We start from the raw sequence: 17,899 nt of genomic DNA, 5'->3' as shown, positions 1-17,899 counted from the left end.
GACATTGTGTACAACGGCATTTTTCAGGACACTGAGGACACTTTTTCTGACGTTTCTGTACAGTCTCGGTATCGCCTGCCTAGTGAAGTGGAATCTAGACGGGATTTGGAACCGGGGACACACTACCTCCATCAATTGTCTAAATCCCACTGCACTAATGGCGGATACCGGATGCATGTCTAACACCAACATAGCAGTCAAGGCCTCAGTTATACGTTTTGCTTCAGGATGACTGCTGTCGTACTTCATCCTCTTCGCTAAGGACTGTTGGAGGATCAATTGTTTAGTAAAAGTAGTGGTGTTCCTACTTCCTCTCTGGGATGATGAACGACTCCCAGCAGCAGCTACAGCAGCAGCGGCAGCAGTAGGCGTAGCAATGCAGGATCCTCCGGAGGAATCCCGGATAGGAGAGTCAGTCATGCCAGTGACATGGCCTGCAGGACTACTTCCGATCCTGACTAAGGAGGAAATTGACGAGGAGGGAGTTGACGGTGTGGTTTGCAGGCGCTTGGATACAACAGGACAATGAGATTTAGGTGTCCCTGGACTGCTTACGGTCTTAGCCAAAGTTTCTGAACTTGACAGTAACTTTTTATGAACGCGCTGCAGGTGCCGTATAAGGGAGGATGTTCCTAGGTGGTTGACGTCCCTACCCCTACTTATTTCACCTTTACATATGGTACATATGGCAAGACAGTTGTTGTCCGGATTTGGATAGAAATATTGCCAGACCAAAGAGGTGGAATGTTTGGTCTTCTGCCCAGGCATGACCGTGATGGGCTTTTTCATCCCACAGACAACAACTGTCTCCCCCGGAGCCTGATTTAAACAAACCACATCACCATCAGAATCCTCCTCGCCAACTTCCTCCTCAGCGCCAGCTACACCAGTATCCTCATCCTGTTGTACTTCAACAGTGACATCTTCAATTGGCATATCAGCAAGTGGACTGTGGGTGCTCCTTTCAGCACTTGCAGGGGGCGTGCAAATGGTGGAAAGAGCCACCTCTTCCCATCCAGTGCTGGGAAGGTCAGGCATCGCAACCACCACCACACTTGGACTCTCCTTGGGGATTTGTGATATCTTCTTAGAAAGCACAGTTCTTCGCTGTGCTTTTGCCAGCTTAACTCTTTTGATTTTTTTAGTGGGAGGAGGGCTTCCATCGTCATGTGAAGCTGAACCACTAGTCATGAACATACTAGGGATCGACCTTAGCCGTTCCTTGCCACTCCGTGTCGTAAATGGCATATTGGCAAGTTTACGTTTCTCTTCAGCTGATTTAAATGTTTTTTTCAAGGTCATTTTTCTGAATTTTGTAATTTGGGATTGTATGTGCCCTCTATTATGACATTGGGCATCGGCCTTGGCAGACGACGTTGATGGCATGTTATCGTCTATGTCATGACTAGTGGCAGCAGCTTCAGCACTAGGAGGAAGTGGTTCTTGATCTTTCTCTATTTTATTTTTATCGGAGAAGGTTTGGTCCTCCATTTATGTTATATCGATTTGATATATACGTGCGGCTAAACACAGAAAATATTTTTTTATTTTTGCTGGAGAGTAGTGCACTTTGTGGGTTACACCAGCCTTTAAGAAATGAGCCAGCCGGCTCTTTACTTATGGGACACAGGCGCACGCTTGGCGCTGCTCCTTTGTTGATGCACGTGCGGTTACTGCGCACACAATTCACAAACACAGAAAATATATATTTTTTTGGTTTGGAGTGTACTTTGGGGGTTACAGCACCCTTTAACGGTCAAGCCAGCCGGCCCTTTACTTATGACACAGGCGCACGCTTGGCACTACTTTGTTGATGCACGTGCGGCTACTGCGCACACAATTCACAAACACAGAAAATAATTTTTTTTTTGGTTTGGACGGGAGTGTACTTTGGGGTTACAGCACCCTTTAACGGTCAAGCCAGCCGGCCCTTTACTTATGACACAGGCACACGCTTGGCACTACTTTGTTGATGCACGTGCGGCTACTGCGCACACAATTCACAAACACAGAAAAAATATTTTGTTATTTGGTTTGGAGTGTACTTTGGGGGTAACAGCACCCTTTAACGGTCAAGCCAGGCGGCCCTTTACTTATGACACAGGCGCACGCTTGGCACTACTTTGTTGATGCACGTGCGGCTACTGCGCACACAATTCACAAACACAGAAAAAATATTTTGTTATTTGGTTTGGAGTATACTTTGGGGGTTACAGCACCCTTTAACGGTCAAGCCAGCCGGCCCTTTACTTATGACACAGGCGCACACTTGGCACTACTTTGTTGATGCACGTGCGGCTACTGCGCACACAATTCACAAACACAGAAAATAATTTTTTTTTTGGTTTGGACTGGAGTGTATTTTTGGGGTTACAGCACCCTTTAACGGTCAAGCCAGCCGGCCCTTTACTTATGACACAGGCGCACGCTTTGCACTACTTTGATGATGCACGTGCGGCTACTGCGCACACAATTCACAAACACAGAAAATATATATTTTTTTGGTTTGGAGTGTACTTTGGGGGTTACAGCACCCTTTAACGGTCAAGCCAGCCGGCCCTTTACTTATGACACAGGCGCACGCTTGGCACTACTTTGTTGATGCACGTGCGGCTACTGCGCACACAATTCACAAACACAGAAAAAATATTTTGTTATTTGGTTTGGAGTGTACTTTGGGGGTTACAGCACCCTTTAACGGTCAAGCCAGCCGGACCTTTACTTATGACACAGGCGCACGCTTGGCACTACTTTGTTGATGCACGTGCGGCTACTGCGCACACAATTCACAAACACAGAAAATATTTTTTTTTTTGGTTTGGACTGGAGTGTACTTTGGGGGTTACAGCACCCTTTAACGGTCAAGCCAGCCGGCCCTTTACTTATGACACAGGCGCACGCTTGGCACTACTTTGTTGATGCACGTGCGGCTACTGCGCACACAATTCACAAACACAGAAAATATTTTTTTTTTTGGTTTGGACTGGAGTGTACTTTGGGGGTTACAGCACCCTTTAACGGTCAAGCCAGCCGGCCCTTTACTTATGACACAGGCGCACGCTTGGCACTACTTTGTTGATGCACGTGCGGCTACTGCGCACACAATTCACAAACACACAAAAAATATTATTTTTTTAGCACTTGGGGGGAGCACCCCTGATGGACAGAGCACCCCCTGGACAACACTACAGCACCCCTTTAGGACTGGGACACTGCACAGGACTTTGGAGTGGACACAGCCCCTATGGAGAACTGACTGCACAACACAGTCCAGCCAGCCCCTATGGACTTTGAAGTAGTGGACACAGCCCCTATTAACAACAGCAGCACAGCACAACACAGCCAGCCCCTATGGACTTTGAAGTAGTGGACAACAGCAGCACAGCGCAGCACAAAACTACTCTGCACTACACTACACTACACAGCCCAGCCAGCCCTAACTCCCACCCTCCCTCTTCACTGTCCACAGCCGAGTGAGAAAATGGCGCCGACGCGGGTACCTTATATAGGATCCAAAACCCGCGAGACCCGGAAGGCGGGATGATGATGTTTTGCCTCGATTTCAGATCCGAGTCAGGCGGGAAAAGTCGAGCCTGACTCGGATCTGACTTGGATCGGGGGGGCTCGGAGGGGTTCGGATTTCAGAAATCCGAACCCGCTCACTCCTAGTCCATACCATGCAATCTCTAATGGTTAGCCAAGCCCCTGTGGATGCTGGCCACACCACTAAGTATGGCCCACTATCACTGCATTCCACCGGTGGGCTCTTCATGCCCCAGTCCGACACTGTGTGTGAGCAACCAGCCATGGTGTACACCATTTTACATGGTCCATAATGCTGACCTCTGTGTCCCATACAGTATGTGCCCTATAGCACAGTTTGGATGAGAGGCCTGAGAAACCATTCCAGACTCCCGAGGCTCCTGCACATGCTGTGATGAGCAAAGCAGGAGCCTCTGGAAGCAGGGCTTAAGTTATATCATACAACTACTCCAGTATGTTGAGCCTGAAAAATTAGTTTTATGAATATGTACTTCTCAAATTTAAACAATTTAAAATACAGTAATACCAAGCAAAAAATTTTAATTTGAATTAATTTTTTTTTCATAATTTGTTCAAGTGGAGATTATTAAAAGATATTTACTTGGCAGCATAAGCAATATTTTTTTTTGCTCCCACTCATCTTGTTAAATGCAAATATGTTAGCTATGCAGACAGTACGCATTTTGTAATGTTTGATTGAATGTTTATAGAAAAATAAAACTAGACTAAAACCTACATAGTATTAAATATATAAGACTTATGTTGTGTTAAAAAATGAATGTTACTTTTTACAATATTGCATTATATTTCCATTATTTTTCTTAGGTATGAGGTGATGCAGTCGTGCTGGTTGTCTGTTGAACAAAGACCTACAGTAGAAGAGCTTCACCTACAGCTCACTTACTTGTTAAATGAGTGCTCCAATCAGACAGAGGAAAGCTTTGAGTGGCGTTGGAATTCTCTCAAGCCCAGCAAATCCTCATTGGGTCCTCTGAGACACTCTGATGAGATTTCTGCATTCCCACTGCTAGATAACTTTAATGGTGGGGATGGGTTTCATGCAGACATGGATGACATCTTGACTGTAACGGAGAGCAGTCGTGGGCTCAATTTTGAGTACATGTGGGAGAAAGCCAGACTAGGGCGTTGGAAGACAACATCTCAGTGTCAGGATTACCCACCAAATAATGGAACATTGACTGTGCCTGCAAATCCTTTCTATGATTCCAGTCATCAACATTCCCGCCAGAGTTTGGACACCCCAAGCGTAGTTCCAGTTATCAGTGCCCGTAGTCCTTCTGTAAGCAGTGAATATTATATTCGACTAGAGGAACATACGGAGAGGGGCAGCGGTGTGGACTGTACTGTTTGTGCTCCTAGTCCAATCTATGAAAGAAAATATGACATGCAGGAGCAACGATCACTGCATCAACGTTTGTCCCTTGGGAGCCCATCTTCCCCTCTTGAACCACTCTTTTCATCTGACTGGGACCCACTTGAGAGTGGTAGAACCAGTCCAGATGATCCTCCTGCTCATTTGATTTTACATGAAGTTCCTAAACTTATAGATAGATGGACTCCTAGTAACAATAATCCTTTTATTACTATAGGAAGAGAATTGCCACGTTATGTAAACCCTTTCCGTGGACCAGTGGAAAGAGACTTATCAAGACAGGTACAGGAGACTTCTTTAATGGAGCCCACGTTACCTGATGTGTTTTCTTCTGACACAATATTGAATGTTTATAGAGATATAGAAGATCATAGAAGAAGTTGGGATTCAGATACGCTTGAGGAGAGAGGAGCTGGGGAGACTCTTGCTGGAGATCCTGAGTCTTTGGCAGAGTTTTTAGATGATCGAGCTTCGCCTTGGGACTGTGAGCCTTCACTAATGGAAGATCAGAGCACTGAAAGCAGTAGTAGCAGTACAGACAACAGCAGTCATCGTAACATGCCCTCCTGCCCTCTTTGTAGTAGAGGGGTGATGGGTAGCCTGCAAAGATGCTCTTGTGCTATGCTGCGTGGAGATGTTGTTATTGATTGGACCACACATATTGCCATGCATCAGGACCATTATGGCCTGGACGATGATTCCTCTTTAAAAGTTGAACAAGGTTCTTTATCAGAGTGCTCCATACCAGCAAGAACTTTTGGTGATGGGGATCTCTATGCTGGACCTTTTGGGGACAGCCTATGTGCAGCAGAACACCAGGAATTTTATGACCCTTTAATGGGAGCAGCTGTGAAAAGTTATGATATTCAAGACTATTGTAACCGTAGTCAAGTAAAGTCCTATGAATCCTTGCAAAAGAGTATTTCCAACCATCCCCCTTCCCCTTTCATAGGAATTTCCAATTCCATGGCCAATTGCAGTGTCATTGTCCCAATTGAAATCCCACCTCTTTCCACATTAGCAGAAAGCATAGAAGAGGAAACAATAGAGATAAGTCCAGATGTTCTAAATAGGTTTCCACTGAGCCATAATATTTTGCACATTGAAAAGACACCACCTACTTCTAGTGCAACATCAGACTCTGTTGATTCATTGGACATTCCTTCCAACACCAGTTCTTCTGATATATGTAGCCCTGCTTCTCATTTTTCATCCCCTGGACAGAAGTTTGGAGACAGTGGCTATGATACAGAAAACACATTTTCCCCAGAGTTTATCTATAAAGAAGTAAAAGATGAAATGGGTTTTAAAGATTTGAAGTTACCCTTAACTCCAATATCAGAGTCAACCAGCGACTTGACGCTAACAGAAGACCTGTCTGAGCCACAGGCTACCCCTATGGAAGAAGACGGCTCATTTAGAACATTAACTCTTGGAACACCCCATCGGGATTCTGCATATTTCTCTGACTATGACAATGAACCAGAGAAGCATGGCAGAGCATCTCGACAAAAACTTGATAGTGACAATGTCAATGGGGTGTGCACTGAAACAATATCAGTTGTAATATCAACAGAAGATGAATTTCAAAATCATCAAGATGAAAACCCAGAAGAAATGGTCAGACCAGAGAATGTAAATGTCAAAGCGATGCATGAAGAGTTGTTTGCAATGTCAGTGGATGCAGAACAAAACTATCATAATGCTGAGTATCTTCAAGATAAAGTCACAGATTGTGGAGATGGAATTTTGAACTGCAATGGTGGTATAAACCTGACACCATGTGAAGACTTTTGTCATACAGTTTCTGAAATAAAAACTACAGACCTGCAGGAAAACAATTACACATCACATTTGATTACTGAACTGAAGGATTCAAATGAGAACATACTAAAGAAGCAACCTGAAAGTGGTTTTGTTGTTCAGGTTTGCAAAGAGCAGCTCCTTGTCTCCTTGAGAGAAAACGTCACCAGGAATGTGCTGTCTACCTTTGAGTCAGGGACTGTGAATTCATGTGTCTTAAAAGACCAAGCTGTTTTGAAGTTGTGGTCTATGGAACCTAAAACAAATCCAGTTATTGAAAACACATCAAACAGTGAACCTTTGTGCCAAGAGTCCTCTGACATCCCTGAATTTGATGGGACTAAATCTCCTACAGGTGATCAAACCAAGGACATGACTTTGGTCGGAGATTGCTGTGTTATAGAACCTAGTGTGAACAATGGTGGAAATGAAAACAATGATCAGCAGACACACAAAGGAGAAGATGTGTTGGGGGGAAGAAAAGATGACTGTAAACAAGACACAAGTGGGGACGCTAGTGTATTGTCATCGCAGCAGACCCTTGACAACTTTGTAAAGGAGCAAGAAGATACTCTTGATATACAAACAAAGGAACAAGTGCAGGAGCAATCAAAACTCTTTCTAGATTTTGGTTCTACAGCGAATACTGGAAGTGAAGCTATTAAAGGTAAAAGAAAAATGAATTACTGAAACAGTAAAATATTCTAAATACACATTAATAAAAGGATATGTTGATCTCTCTCTTAGTTTAAAGGAGAATTAAATGTAAAATGCAAGTTGACATACATTGCATCCGGAAAATATTCACAGTGCTACACTTTTTCCACATTTTGTTATGTTACAGCCTTATTCCAAAATGGAATAAATTAATTTTTGTCCTCGAAATTCTACACACAATACCCCATAATGACAATGTGTAAAAAGTTTTTTTGAGATTTTTGCAAATGTAATTTAAAAAAACAAAGAAATCATATGTACATAAGTATTCACAGCCTTTGCTCAATACTTTGTTGATGCACCTTTGGCAGCAATTACAGCCTCAAGTGTTTTTGAATATGATGCCACAAGCTTGGCACATCTATCTGGATGTTTCTGGATGCACTGTAGATAAAAGAGCTACTTGTATCACTCACAAATAAATATGTAAAAGTTCAGGAGCAGATAAAAACAGAAAATAGTTTATATGGAGTGCTGATAGTGAGGGCAGATGTTTTCCCAACCAGAGTAGAGTCTACAGGATATATTTACCAAGCTGTGGTTTTTGTAAGCTGCCCCTTCTTTGCTGGTTAGACCTGAAAATTTAAAGTGGCAGTCACATTCGGTGTAAAGTGCACGGGGCTTTACACTGAATGTGTGCCGCTTTACAAAAGCCACCACTTCCTAAATATAGTCCATTGAAAAACACTGTAGACACTAATAGGAGATAAATCGGGCCCCAGTACTAGGTGATATAGCCAAGTATGTTAGGGTATTCCCATGTTTCGTTAGAAGTACTGGGACCCTCTCTACATGTGGCGCCAAAGGCCCCCTCTCAGTGCTCCTACAGGGAGCCACTTTAAGACATCTTGCACTTAGCAGTACAACCAATATAGGGGTATATGTTAAGGTGCCTATCCATTAGGCGACCTGAAAGACTGAACGTCTAGCGTTCAGACCTTCAGGTCGCCGGGTGCGGTGCCTGCACTGAACGGCATTCACTGAACGTCTTTCAGTGCAGGATCCCGACCTCCTATCTCGGAACATGGGGAATCTGACGAGCGTCGTCAGGTTAACGGGTATGTTCAGTAGATAGTCGGGGATGGCAAGGACCCAGCGTGCACGCACATCGCTGGTCCTTGCCGGCAATCCATTACACGACTTTGTGAACAATGCAACCAAAATCTCCTGGTTTTGGTCAGATTGTTCAAAAAGTCATGTAATGGATAGGCCCCTTAATAGGTTCTGATTTCATGGAACTGGCATGATATTTTAGATACAGTATAGGGCCTGATTCACTATGGATCACTATTGTGATCACAGCTGCGATTACGCACGCAGACCTGCTGCAAAAATATGCTAATGACAGCAATCGCAATGGCAGCATATAGACACCCACTACCGCTATCTCACATCTGTAAGACCTCACAGACCTGCATATATATCGGTAACATCGAGTAATATAAATAACTGTTAATAATAATAATAACATCGGCCCCTCATGCACAATTACAGCAGCACTGACCTGTCTCAGAAATGACAACTCTCGTCGCACACAGTGAGTCCTCAAGTTGCATATACCGTCGCAGTGGCTAAATTATGTACGCCCAAGTAACGACGTTCAAACGGACAGGCGCACCTGCATTTCGCCGACCACTCCCACGTCAACTCCCCCAAACACTTACGTTCCGACACTCACTCTGCGATGGCTTTCTTTCTGTGAGCATGATCACAGAGCGATCGCAATGCTAACTCACGCAGGCACCCTGCGATGCATGCGCGGTACGCACCATCGACTGATCTGCGTACACTGTTGCAATTGCGATCCATGCTGAATCAGGCCCGTAGTTGCTAAATTTACAATTATTTTTTATTTAAGGAAAATCAACTTGGTTTTGCCCTAAAACAAATTCCTGCTTTAAATTTAGAGGCTAGTTGTATTTAAACATTTACACCATATTCCGTTCTGAGCCTGTATGTACCATAATTATTCTGTATTTATGATTATATTGTATTTTATAGTGTCTGCTGTAAGTACATGTTTATTTTTTAAATTATATATTAATTACAATTTACATTATTTTCTATTCAATCACAGCAAAAGTGGCCAGACTCTCCCTATCCCTTCCACCACTAAACCTTCAAGCTTTCCATAGTTCCATTGGGCGCAAGTCTTTTTGGGACAGTGATGAGGAAAAGAGAGATTCACATTGCAACAAGGAAGACGAGGATGAGGAAGATGAGAGTTTTGGACTCCAAGAGACCCAGAGAACAGGTTCAGAATCTGAAGGAGAAGCGGGCGGTGTCCCTATTGTAGTAACAGAGACAGATGATGCACGTAATCTCCGTAGCCTGCTGAAATCACCGAAATCAGCTGATGAGGTGGATGATGACCTTGATCGTAAAAGGAAGATGGTGTCTTTTTTCGATGATGTCACAGTTTACCTGTTTGACCAGGTAAAAGTAACTCACATATTTGTCTATGCTTGTAGCACAACACCCATTGATTCCATTTCTGTAATATCCACTTTGTGCCATTCTGCTCCTACCTTTGTGCTGCAGTACATGACATCACAAGATAGGCTACTTTTGCAGGATCAAATTGCTTTCAATGGTGCATTCTGCAAGCCTTTCCCTATGCATATAGACCTATTTATCCCGCGTGGAACAAATTTGAAACATGTCTGTGTGCATCTCACATTTAAATTAGATTAAAAGTGGAGAGAGAATGTGTTCCTAACAATGTCACATAGTTTTTGCGGAGCGCAGTTTCTATGGCAGGTTTGAAGGTGGTATTAACCATTACTGTCTCTGGCCTACTGTTTGGTGGACAAGATGAGATTAACTCGCAATATGGTGCTATTACTGTGGTGTCCTAATTCACCACATCATATGGCCAAGAGACACTTGGCACGACTTAGACACTCCATCCCCGGGAGCTAGTTGTGCTTATTCCTGAATTTTGCATCTTATTTGCAACATAAATAAAAAGTATGTTGTAGCGCTCAACCTTCTCGTTCCGTCCAGTAATATATGAATGGCTAATTGTCAAATGAATGACTAATTATCATTAAATTGAAACAAATAGATTCTGATGGTGTAAATTGAGTACCATGTACCAAGTTATAGTCAATGAAAAAGATAAGATAATGATATCTTATTAGTATGAAAATCCCATTAGGTAGGAATGTACAATGTAACAGAATGGTAACCAGTACGCGTGTGTATCAAAGTATCACAAAAATATTTATTCACTAAACCAAGGATAGTTAAAACTGGTGCACAAATATAAGATTGTCTCTGTATCTTTCAATCATGTAGGATGAGTGGTAAATCGGAAATCTAATGGTTAAATAGTTCCTATCCAATGTCACTGCATAATCAAAACAGAACAATCTGCGGTGTCCCGCTAATAAAGAAAAAATGGTGATGGTTGATGAACTACGGTGCCCGGGATGATGTTCCTGGGGTCAGGGAGTACGGTGTGGCCTTGATGGGGAGAGGCTTGTTCTCTACAGTGCGTGTAGCTACTTGGCATCAATGTTGGAGGGTGCCCGATATGTCACGCCACCTCCGACATACAACGCCACAGCGTGCGCTGAGGTCGGGGGCCGGGACACCATGGTCACACCGCTCGTGAGAGTAATGTGCCGTGTGTCTCCCTTTGCCGACCTGGGATTCACCTCTCTACCCTAAGGGCACCGCTCCTAGCCCTGCCGGCTCCGGCTTCCACACTTCAGCGGCGCTGTCTTCCTGGTTTGGTCACGTGACTACGACGGTGTTGTACGTTGATGTCTCTTGGAAACAATAGCTGTTGAAGAAAGGTTCCGGATCATCTATGAAGTGCACCTTGGTCTTACGTCCTTGGTGTAGGCAAAAAAGCAGATAACTTTGGAATCTTTAGTGTGTAGTGTACTCCAACGCGTTTCAGCCTCTAGGGCCTTTTTCAAGGAGATGTTGTTTCTCTTATTTGCAACATAACCACACAAAAAGTCACTCACAGTGTACTAGAAACACTAAATCACTACTTTTCACAGTCACAGAGGAATTGGTATAAAGTCTCAGAGCTAAGTGGGAGATATCCATCGTCCATTGTGTCACTCTCTCACAGTAAATACAAGATGGAACGCACATGCTCAGTTCTAACTTCACCAGCCATATTGGAACAGGGAATGAAGCCTCCCTGGAGAAATAATATGGAGTCTGCACAGTGGCACACTCCCTTATCAATACCCACCTTGATACAAGCTTCTCTGTGTTCCAAAAACAGTCAATTTCAACTACTCTGCAGCAACCTGAAAGGAAAACAGGGTTAAACACATAAAAATGCATTAACATATCACTTGAATTTAGTTTGGCCTTCTTGGTAGATAAATTAGCAAGAGTCCTTGCTTGTTATGGCCCATTGTGCCTTATTGGCTCACGACCTCAGGGCTGCTGTCACTGTCACAACTCTTAATGTCTTTCACATTTATCACTGTTAGATTTGTTCTCTTTTGACTATCTTGGATTTCCACTCACACTAATCGGATCTTGACTTTGGCTTCTGGATATTCTGAGGCTCACTGATTGCAATATTTGCTAATTTCTCATCATTCCTCCTATGAGGTCTGCTGATATTTGATCTTGCAAAAGATGTTTTCAGTGGTTGAACACGATGGTAGCCTCTCGTTCAGATACATCTCCAGCTGCTGGTATGTCCAGTGACACATACTTGTTCTGCATGTCAATGTCCAGCTTTTCTACAACTTGTGTTGTTTCCTTGAATATAACATCTCTGGATTTTACAAGCTTTTTGGTACTTGGATTCCATAAACTGTAGCCTTTGCTTTCATGGTAATAGCCAAGCATGATGCACTCTACTGATTTTGAATCCAGCTTGCATCTTGTATGTGTACGTAAGCAGTAGTTCCAAATTTGATGTCTTACACTTGGTTTTCTCTTTGACCAGGCTTCAATAGGTGTTATGTTCTTTAGGGCAACTGTGGGAGAACAATTTATAGATAAACTGCCGTGGACACAGCTTCCACACAAAACAGTTTGTCTAGGTCTGCATCATTGAGCGTACTTCTTGCTCTCCACTAGTGTACAGTTTGCTCATTTATTTACACTGTTTTGCTCAGGAGTATAGGCAATGGACAGCTGATGTTCACTTCCATATGTTCTTAAGAAAGATTCCACCTGTTTGTCTAGGTATTCTCCACCATTATCAGATCTCAGTGCCCTTAGTCTGTGACCAATGTGATTTTTGTAGTCTGCAATATTCTTTGCTACTTCAGAGTTCTCTTTTATGAAGTATATATGTGTCATCTATGAATGTCTTAGTATCTGTATCCACTTACTGACTTTACTTCCATTGGACCACAAACATCTAAATGTACTATCTCAAGTGGTTTTGTAGCTATGCTTGTTGACTTGGGAAATGGTTGACAACTTTATTTTCCTGCTATGCAGTACTCACATATGGGTTTCTCTGTGTTAGTCACTGACATTCTGTGACCATCCTGTTTTGTAGATTTTTTAACTCTGTCGTATCCAACGTAACCAAATCTTCTATGCCAGAATTCTAGTGACTGTGACTAAAGCTGGGTACACACTGATAGATATATATCACCCATCTGTGAACTACATCGTTCACAGACATATCTGATCTGCTGTGCAGCACAGAAGATGGCCAGTAAAGCTGAAAGATATATTGGTCATCTGCTGGTGTGTATGGGCAACCTTCTGATTGCCCATACACATGCTGTGGGACCCGGCCGTGATTGAGAGCTCAAATGGGCAGGTGATTTAAATGCCCACCCATTTCAGCTGTCAAGCCCAGAACATCAGGCAGACTAATTTGTAAGTGTGTATACTCTTATTAATTCCCAGATAGGTCGGCGGGTCAACCTAGTGTGTACCCAGCTTAAGTTTGTTATCATTGTGTAACAGTGCTGTCTATCAAGGGGATACAATTGTTGACACCTTGTGCCTGTAGCTATTACTGTCCCTCTTTTGTTTCACACTCTTTCCTTTAGTGAAGTGAACTCTGTGAAGCCTCTGTTCAAGGACACTGATGACTATAATATATGTTTCCATCTCTGGTACAAAAAGCATGTTCCGGTTTTTAGTGACTTTAATTCTCATGCCAACTTTGAAGCAGGCTGTAATTGTTCCAGCTTTTGTAGCTGTAAGCACTTGATTGCCAATCACCTTGATTGCAATAGGGTCACATATGGTTAATGTGGTGAACCATTCCTCATTGCAGTTGAAATACTTTGTTGCACCTGAATCGATATACCAACAATCTTTTCTGCAGTTATCTGTAACAATCAGGGTTGATTCATCTTTGCTGTTGCATATTTTGCTTTGGATAGGATTCACATTCTTTTGCTTGCACTCAAATACCTTGTGATCTATCTTGCGACAATTATAGCACTAGAGTTTAAACTTTCTGAATTTTTCACCTTTTGTGTGTAATGCAGTGGTCTCAGCACTTCATTCTTATGATAAGCTATGGAACTGCAGTAACTTTGCTCTGACTGTATCTGTTGTTAACTATGCTGTGTTTGCCTCCAAAGCCACAACCAGGAAGTCAAACTCAGGCGCTAATTTCTGAGACATTGTTGTAGCGATCTATTCTTTGTCTACTTGCACTCCAAGGGATGTTAACTGTTGAGAAACTGACATAATTGTGTCAATTTAGTCCCTCATACTGCTGCAATCATATAACTTTGTGTTGTACAATACAAGTCTTAAATTAATTATCCTCATGAGTTCCTGTACATATGTTTCATGCAGCCATATTTCTGCAGCTTATGTACACTAATCAGCCTCTGTACTGACAGATGTAGGCCAACGACTACAACTTAGCATTTTGTAGTGTGTTATAGCATTATCATGTCTATATTTTTTTATATTTTATATATTGGATTTTAACTGTCTTGTATTCTCTGAGCCTTATAAGTTAATATTTATTGAAGAGGAATGTATGAAATACCATAAACTGAATTACAAATAAATTCAGTAAATATGTCATACAGAATATTGCAGATCGCACCAAGGTTCACTTATTTCTATGCACTCACTCCCGCCAGTGTCTGGAAATTAATTACAAGCATTACAAATGTTTGTAGCTAAATGACTTCATGATTTTGCATTGATTCTGTAACAAACTCTTTCAGTTCCAGCTGCTCTGACCTTGGTTGTTACGATCACACTATTATTTTGTTGTTGTTTGTTCCAGGAGACGCCGACAAATGAACTGAGTAATCAAAACTCTCTAGAGAATCCTTCCTTAGAGTCAAGCTTGGATGCTTTTTCATCTTCTGATGGTTTCAGTAAGGCAACTTCTTCTTAAATCAATGATCAGACTCTGTGACTGATCCCTGTAACACTTCTCCCCTGCCCACTACAGCTGGCCATTATATATAGCAGCGCAGTGGCAAATTGGGCAGGGAGAAAGTAGAGACTGCTGCTGCTCAATGGCAATAGCCTCCCCAGCAGTATCTGCTCTCTCCCTGCCTGCTGTGCCTCTATACAGCGGCAAGCAGTAGTGGGCAGTATGGAAGTGTTAGGTCCAGATCGTCTTCCCCTCCCCTGGATCCACCCCTGTGTCCAGTACACTATTAACATGGTATTAGAATGTTTTAATCATTATGAGTTAACTGGGGGTTACAGTTCAAATCTACTTCTTCAATAGGTCTAATTTTTTTGGGGATAGATAAAATTGATATGAATGAAATCTAGTATGTGAAAATGTTCTCCATGGGTATGTGAGTTTTATTCCTGCAATTGTATAGTGTAATCCACGAAGCCTGTGGCCCCCTCCTGTTTCTCTCATGGGGATGAGATGTATCAAACCTTTGAGAGAGATTAAGTGGATAAGTTGCCCATAGCAACCAATCAGCTACTGTCATTTTATAGTCTGCGCTAGATAAATGATTGTTTGCTGTGCAAAGCTTCTCCACTTTATCTCTCCTGAATGTTTGATACATCTCCCCCACAGGCCCTGACAAAAAATGAGGGGAGAGGTATGAGCAGAAGGGTCGATCACAAGCTGCAGTTTTGGGATTGCGATTTTGATTGGTCCTTCCACTCACATGCACCCTCTATTGCCACATGCACCCTCTAACTAGGGCTACATACATTTATTTATTAGTTCTGTAATAAAGAAGGAAAAAGGGGCGCTGTTAAGGCTGTTTCTCCAAGATGCTGTTATTAGGAGATGGTCAGTCTCCTGGATATAGAGGAACACTATAATAGAAACAGTGCTAGATACAATGATAATAGTAAAAAGTATTAAACATCATTTAATATCATATAAAAACAAAGCATAAATTAAAAGATAAAAACACCTGCATTTGCAAACAAGCAATAATGGACCTAGATATTTAAATTTATGAAGCTAATATTGGTATGTCTGAATGGACACTTGGGTATTAAAATAATCTGTACAGTTCTGGTAAATCAATGGGGTCTGGGGGAAATGATTGTCCAGCTAATTAAAATGTCATTTTCGGCTTGTGGCAACAATGATGAGGATCCTAATTAGTGATGGTTCTGGTCTGCTTGAGAGTCCAACGCAAGTAGTGGAATCCTTGGCCTGCAGTCCCAGTGATAAAGGTGCTGGTGTTCCAGATCCGGATAATGCCCCAAAAGAAGTAGGGAAAGATTCCCATACAGTAACCCAGTGTCCAGGAGTAGCCACCTAATGCATTTCGCTGTCGCATTGCAGCTTTATCAAAGGATGCCTACGGTCAGAATACCGGCTCCGGAATCCCAAAGGTCACCAAAATACCGGCTCCGGAATCCCGAAGGTCGGATCCGAACATTAAGTATCAGGGTTAGGAGTTAGGTTTAGGGTTAGGGATAGGCACTAGGGGGAGCAATAGGGTTAGGCTGGGAGGGTTAGGTTTAGGCTGCAGGACAGAAGAGTTAGTGTTAGGCTGCCGGAGGGGGGGAGGGTGTGGGTTAGAGGGATGGTTAGGATAAGGGTTAGAAGACTTACCTAAATTTGTCAGGATTCTGACTGTCAGGATGCCGCTGTCGGTATTCTAACCGTCGGCATCCTGACCATTGGGATTCCGTACCCAACCCTATAAAAATCAACAATGCCTATGCCATTCTGATTGGGAAAAATGACACAATGGAGCTGATGCAGAGTTGGGAACAAAATAAGTGTAAAATATACAAAAGAAAGGTGCACAGCAAAGTAGCGTACAGTATTTACGGAACATATGCAGAGCAGTACACATCTCAAAATGCGTCCACCATGACATTGACAGCATACTGTATATGTCTATTTGCTGGTATGCATGAGCCACATTTACCTGAACACATCCTTACTGAACTTTGCCTTCTAATCATCCTAATCATTGTAGTTCAAATCACATATGGTTCTGCATAGGTGCTTTTGCATTCTGAGCTTGCATCTAGTGAAATCACACAGGATACAATATGCAAAGGCAATGCTATTTTGGAATACATATGGCAGTTCAATAATCATTCTGTCGACACTATATATGTCAAAGGAATGTTCCACGCACCAGCATGCAGAAAACTTTAAAATGCAACTTAAAGCATTATAACAGTGTCGCTAATATAACTATAAACATGACGGACAAGCAGCATGCTTAAATATATACTAGCGACACCATTAATATAATTAAAGTAGCATTTATGATTATCATCTTAATTCTTTTAAAATATGTTCATTTAAAAACAAAACAGGAAATTAATTAGAGACATTTCAATAAATTGCATTATGAACTTTGTATGATATCAGCAATGTAATAATATTTGAGATGTTCTGTGTGATGTTATCAGTGACCTAATTAATTATGTGATTTTAAGATAAATAAATGACAGTGTGGTAATTCAATGTATTCAATGTTAATTATGTACATTAGTTAATTTAGTTTACTAGGAAAGGTTGCTAGATTTTAAATTGGATGAGCTACAGTATTAATATTATACTCAATGATCTTAAGAATAAAAACTGGATCCCAGTATTGAAACAAATTGTAACCTACTCAAAAACATTATCTGATAATCAGGAATTAGATAGCCTCGCCTTAAAAATATATTACAATTTAATATACAGTATATATCTACATATAAAAGCAAATATAATTTATTAATAAACAGTAATACAAAAAAAAAAAAAGTGTACAGAAATAGTTGAAAAGTTACAGTGGATGTTTAATATTGATGTTCCAAATCTAGTCTTCTGACTGTAATCTTTATTTTGAGGTGCCTGATGCTTGATCATCTTAACATACATATATAATCCAGAGTTATTCATATAAGTATTATCCAGTGAAAGCCATTCAATGCTAATTAATAAGAACGCATGCTGGTGTCCCAGAGGGGATGCAATCAATATCCCGAGCGTGGGGATTCTGGCGGTCTTAATGCCGACGCCGGAATCCCGACACTAGACAGAATACCGGTGCTGGCGTCCCGACTGCCAGTATCCCG

At 42.0% G+C, this 17,899-nt stretch overlaps 1 protein-coding gene across 1 annotated transcript in view; it reads left to right on the top strand.

The window, feature by feature from the left end:
- Positions 1-17,899, top strand: part of LMTK3 (lemur tail kinase 3) — a 134,999-nt gene that overhangs the window by 94,881 nt on the left and 22,219 nt on the right. The window contains exons 11-13 of the mRNA XM_088450960.1: positions 4,369-7,406; positions 9,534-9,892; positions 14,664-14,757. Coding sequence (XP_088307086.1) covers positions 4,369-7,406; positions 9,534-9,892; positions 14,664-14,757 — 3,491 coding nt within the window. The remainder of the gene's footprint in view (positions 1-4,368; positions 7,407-9,533; positions 9,893-14,663; positions 14,758-17,899) is intronic.

The sequence above is a fragment of the Taudactylus pleione genome, unplaced genomic scaffold (genome assembly GCF_031769625.1).
Source record: "Taudactylus pleione unplaced genomic scaffold, aTauple2 ptg000535l, whole genome shotgun sequence".
In the NCBI taxonomy this organism is placed as follows: Eukaryota; Metazoa; Chordata; class Amphibia; order Anura; family Myobatrachidae; genus Taudactylus; species Taudactylus pleione.
The sequence above is the reverse complement of the archived record's forward strand: the minus strand, read 5'-3'. Positions and strand labels throughout refer to the sequence as shown.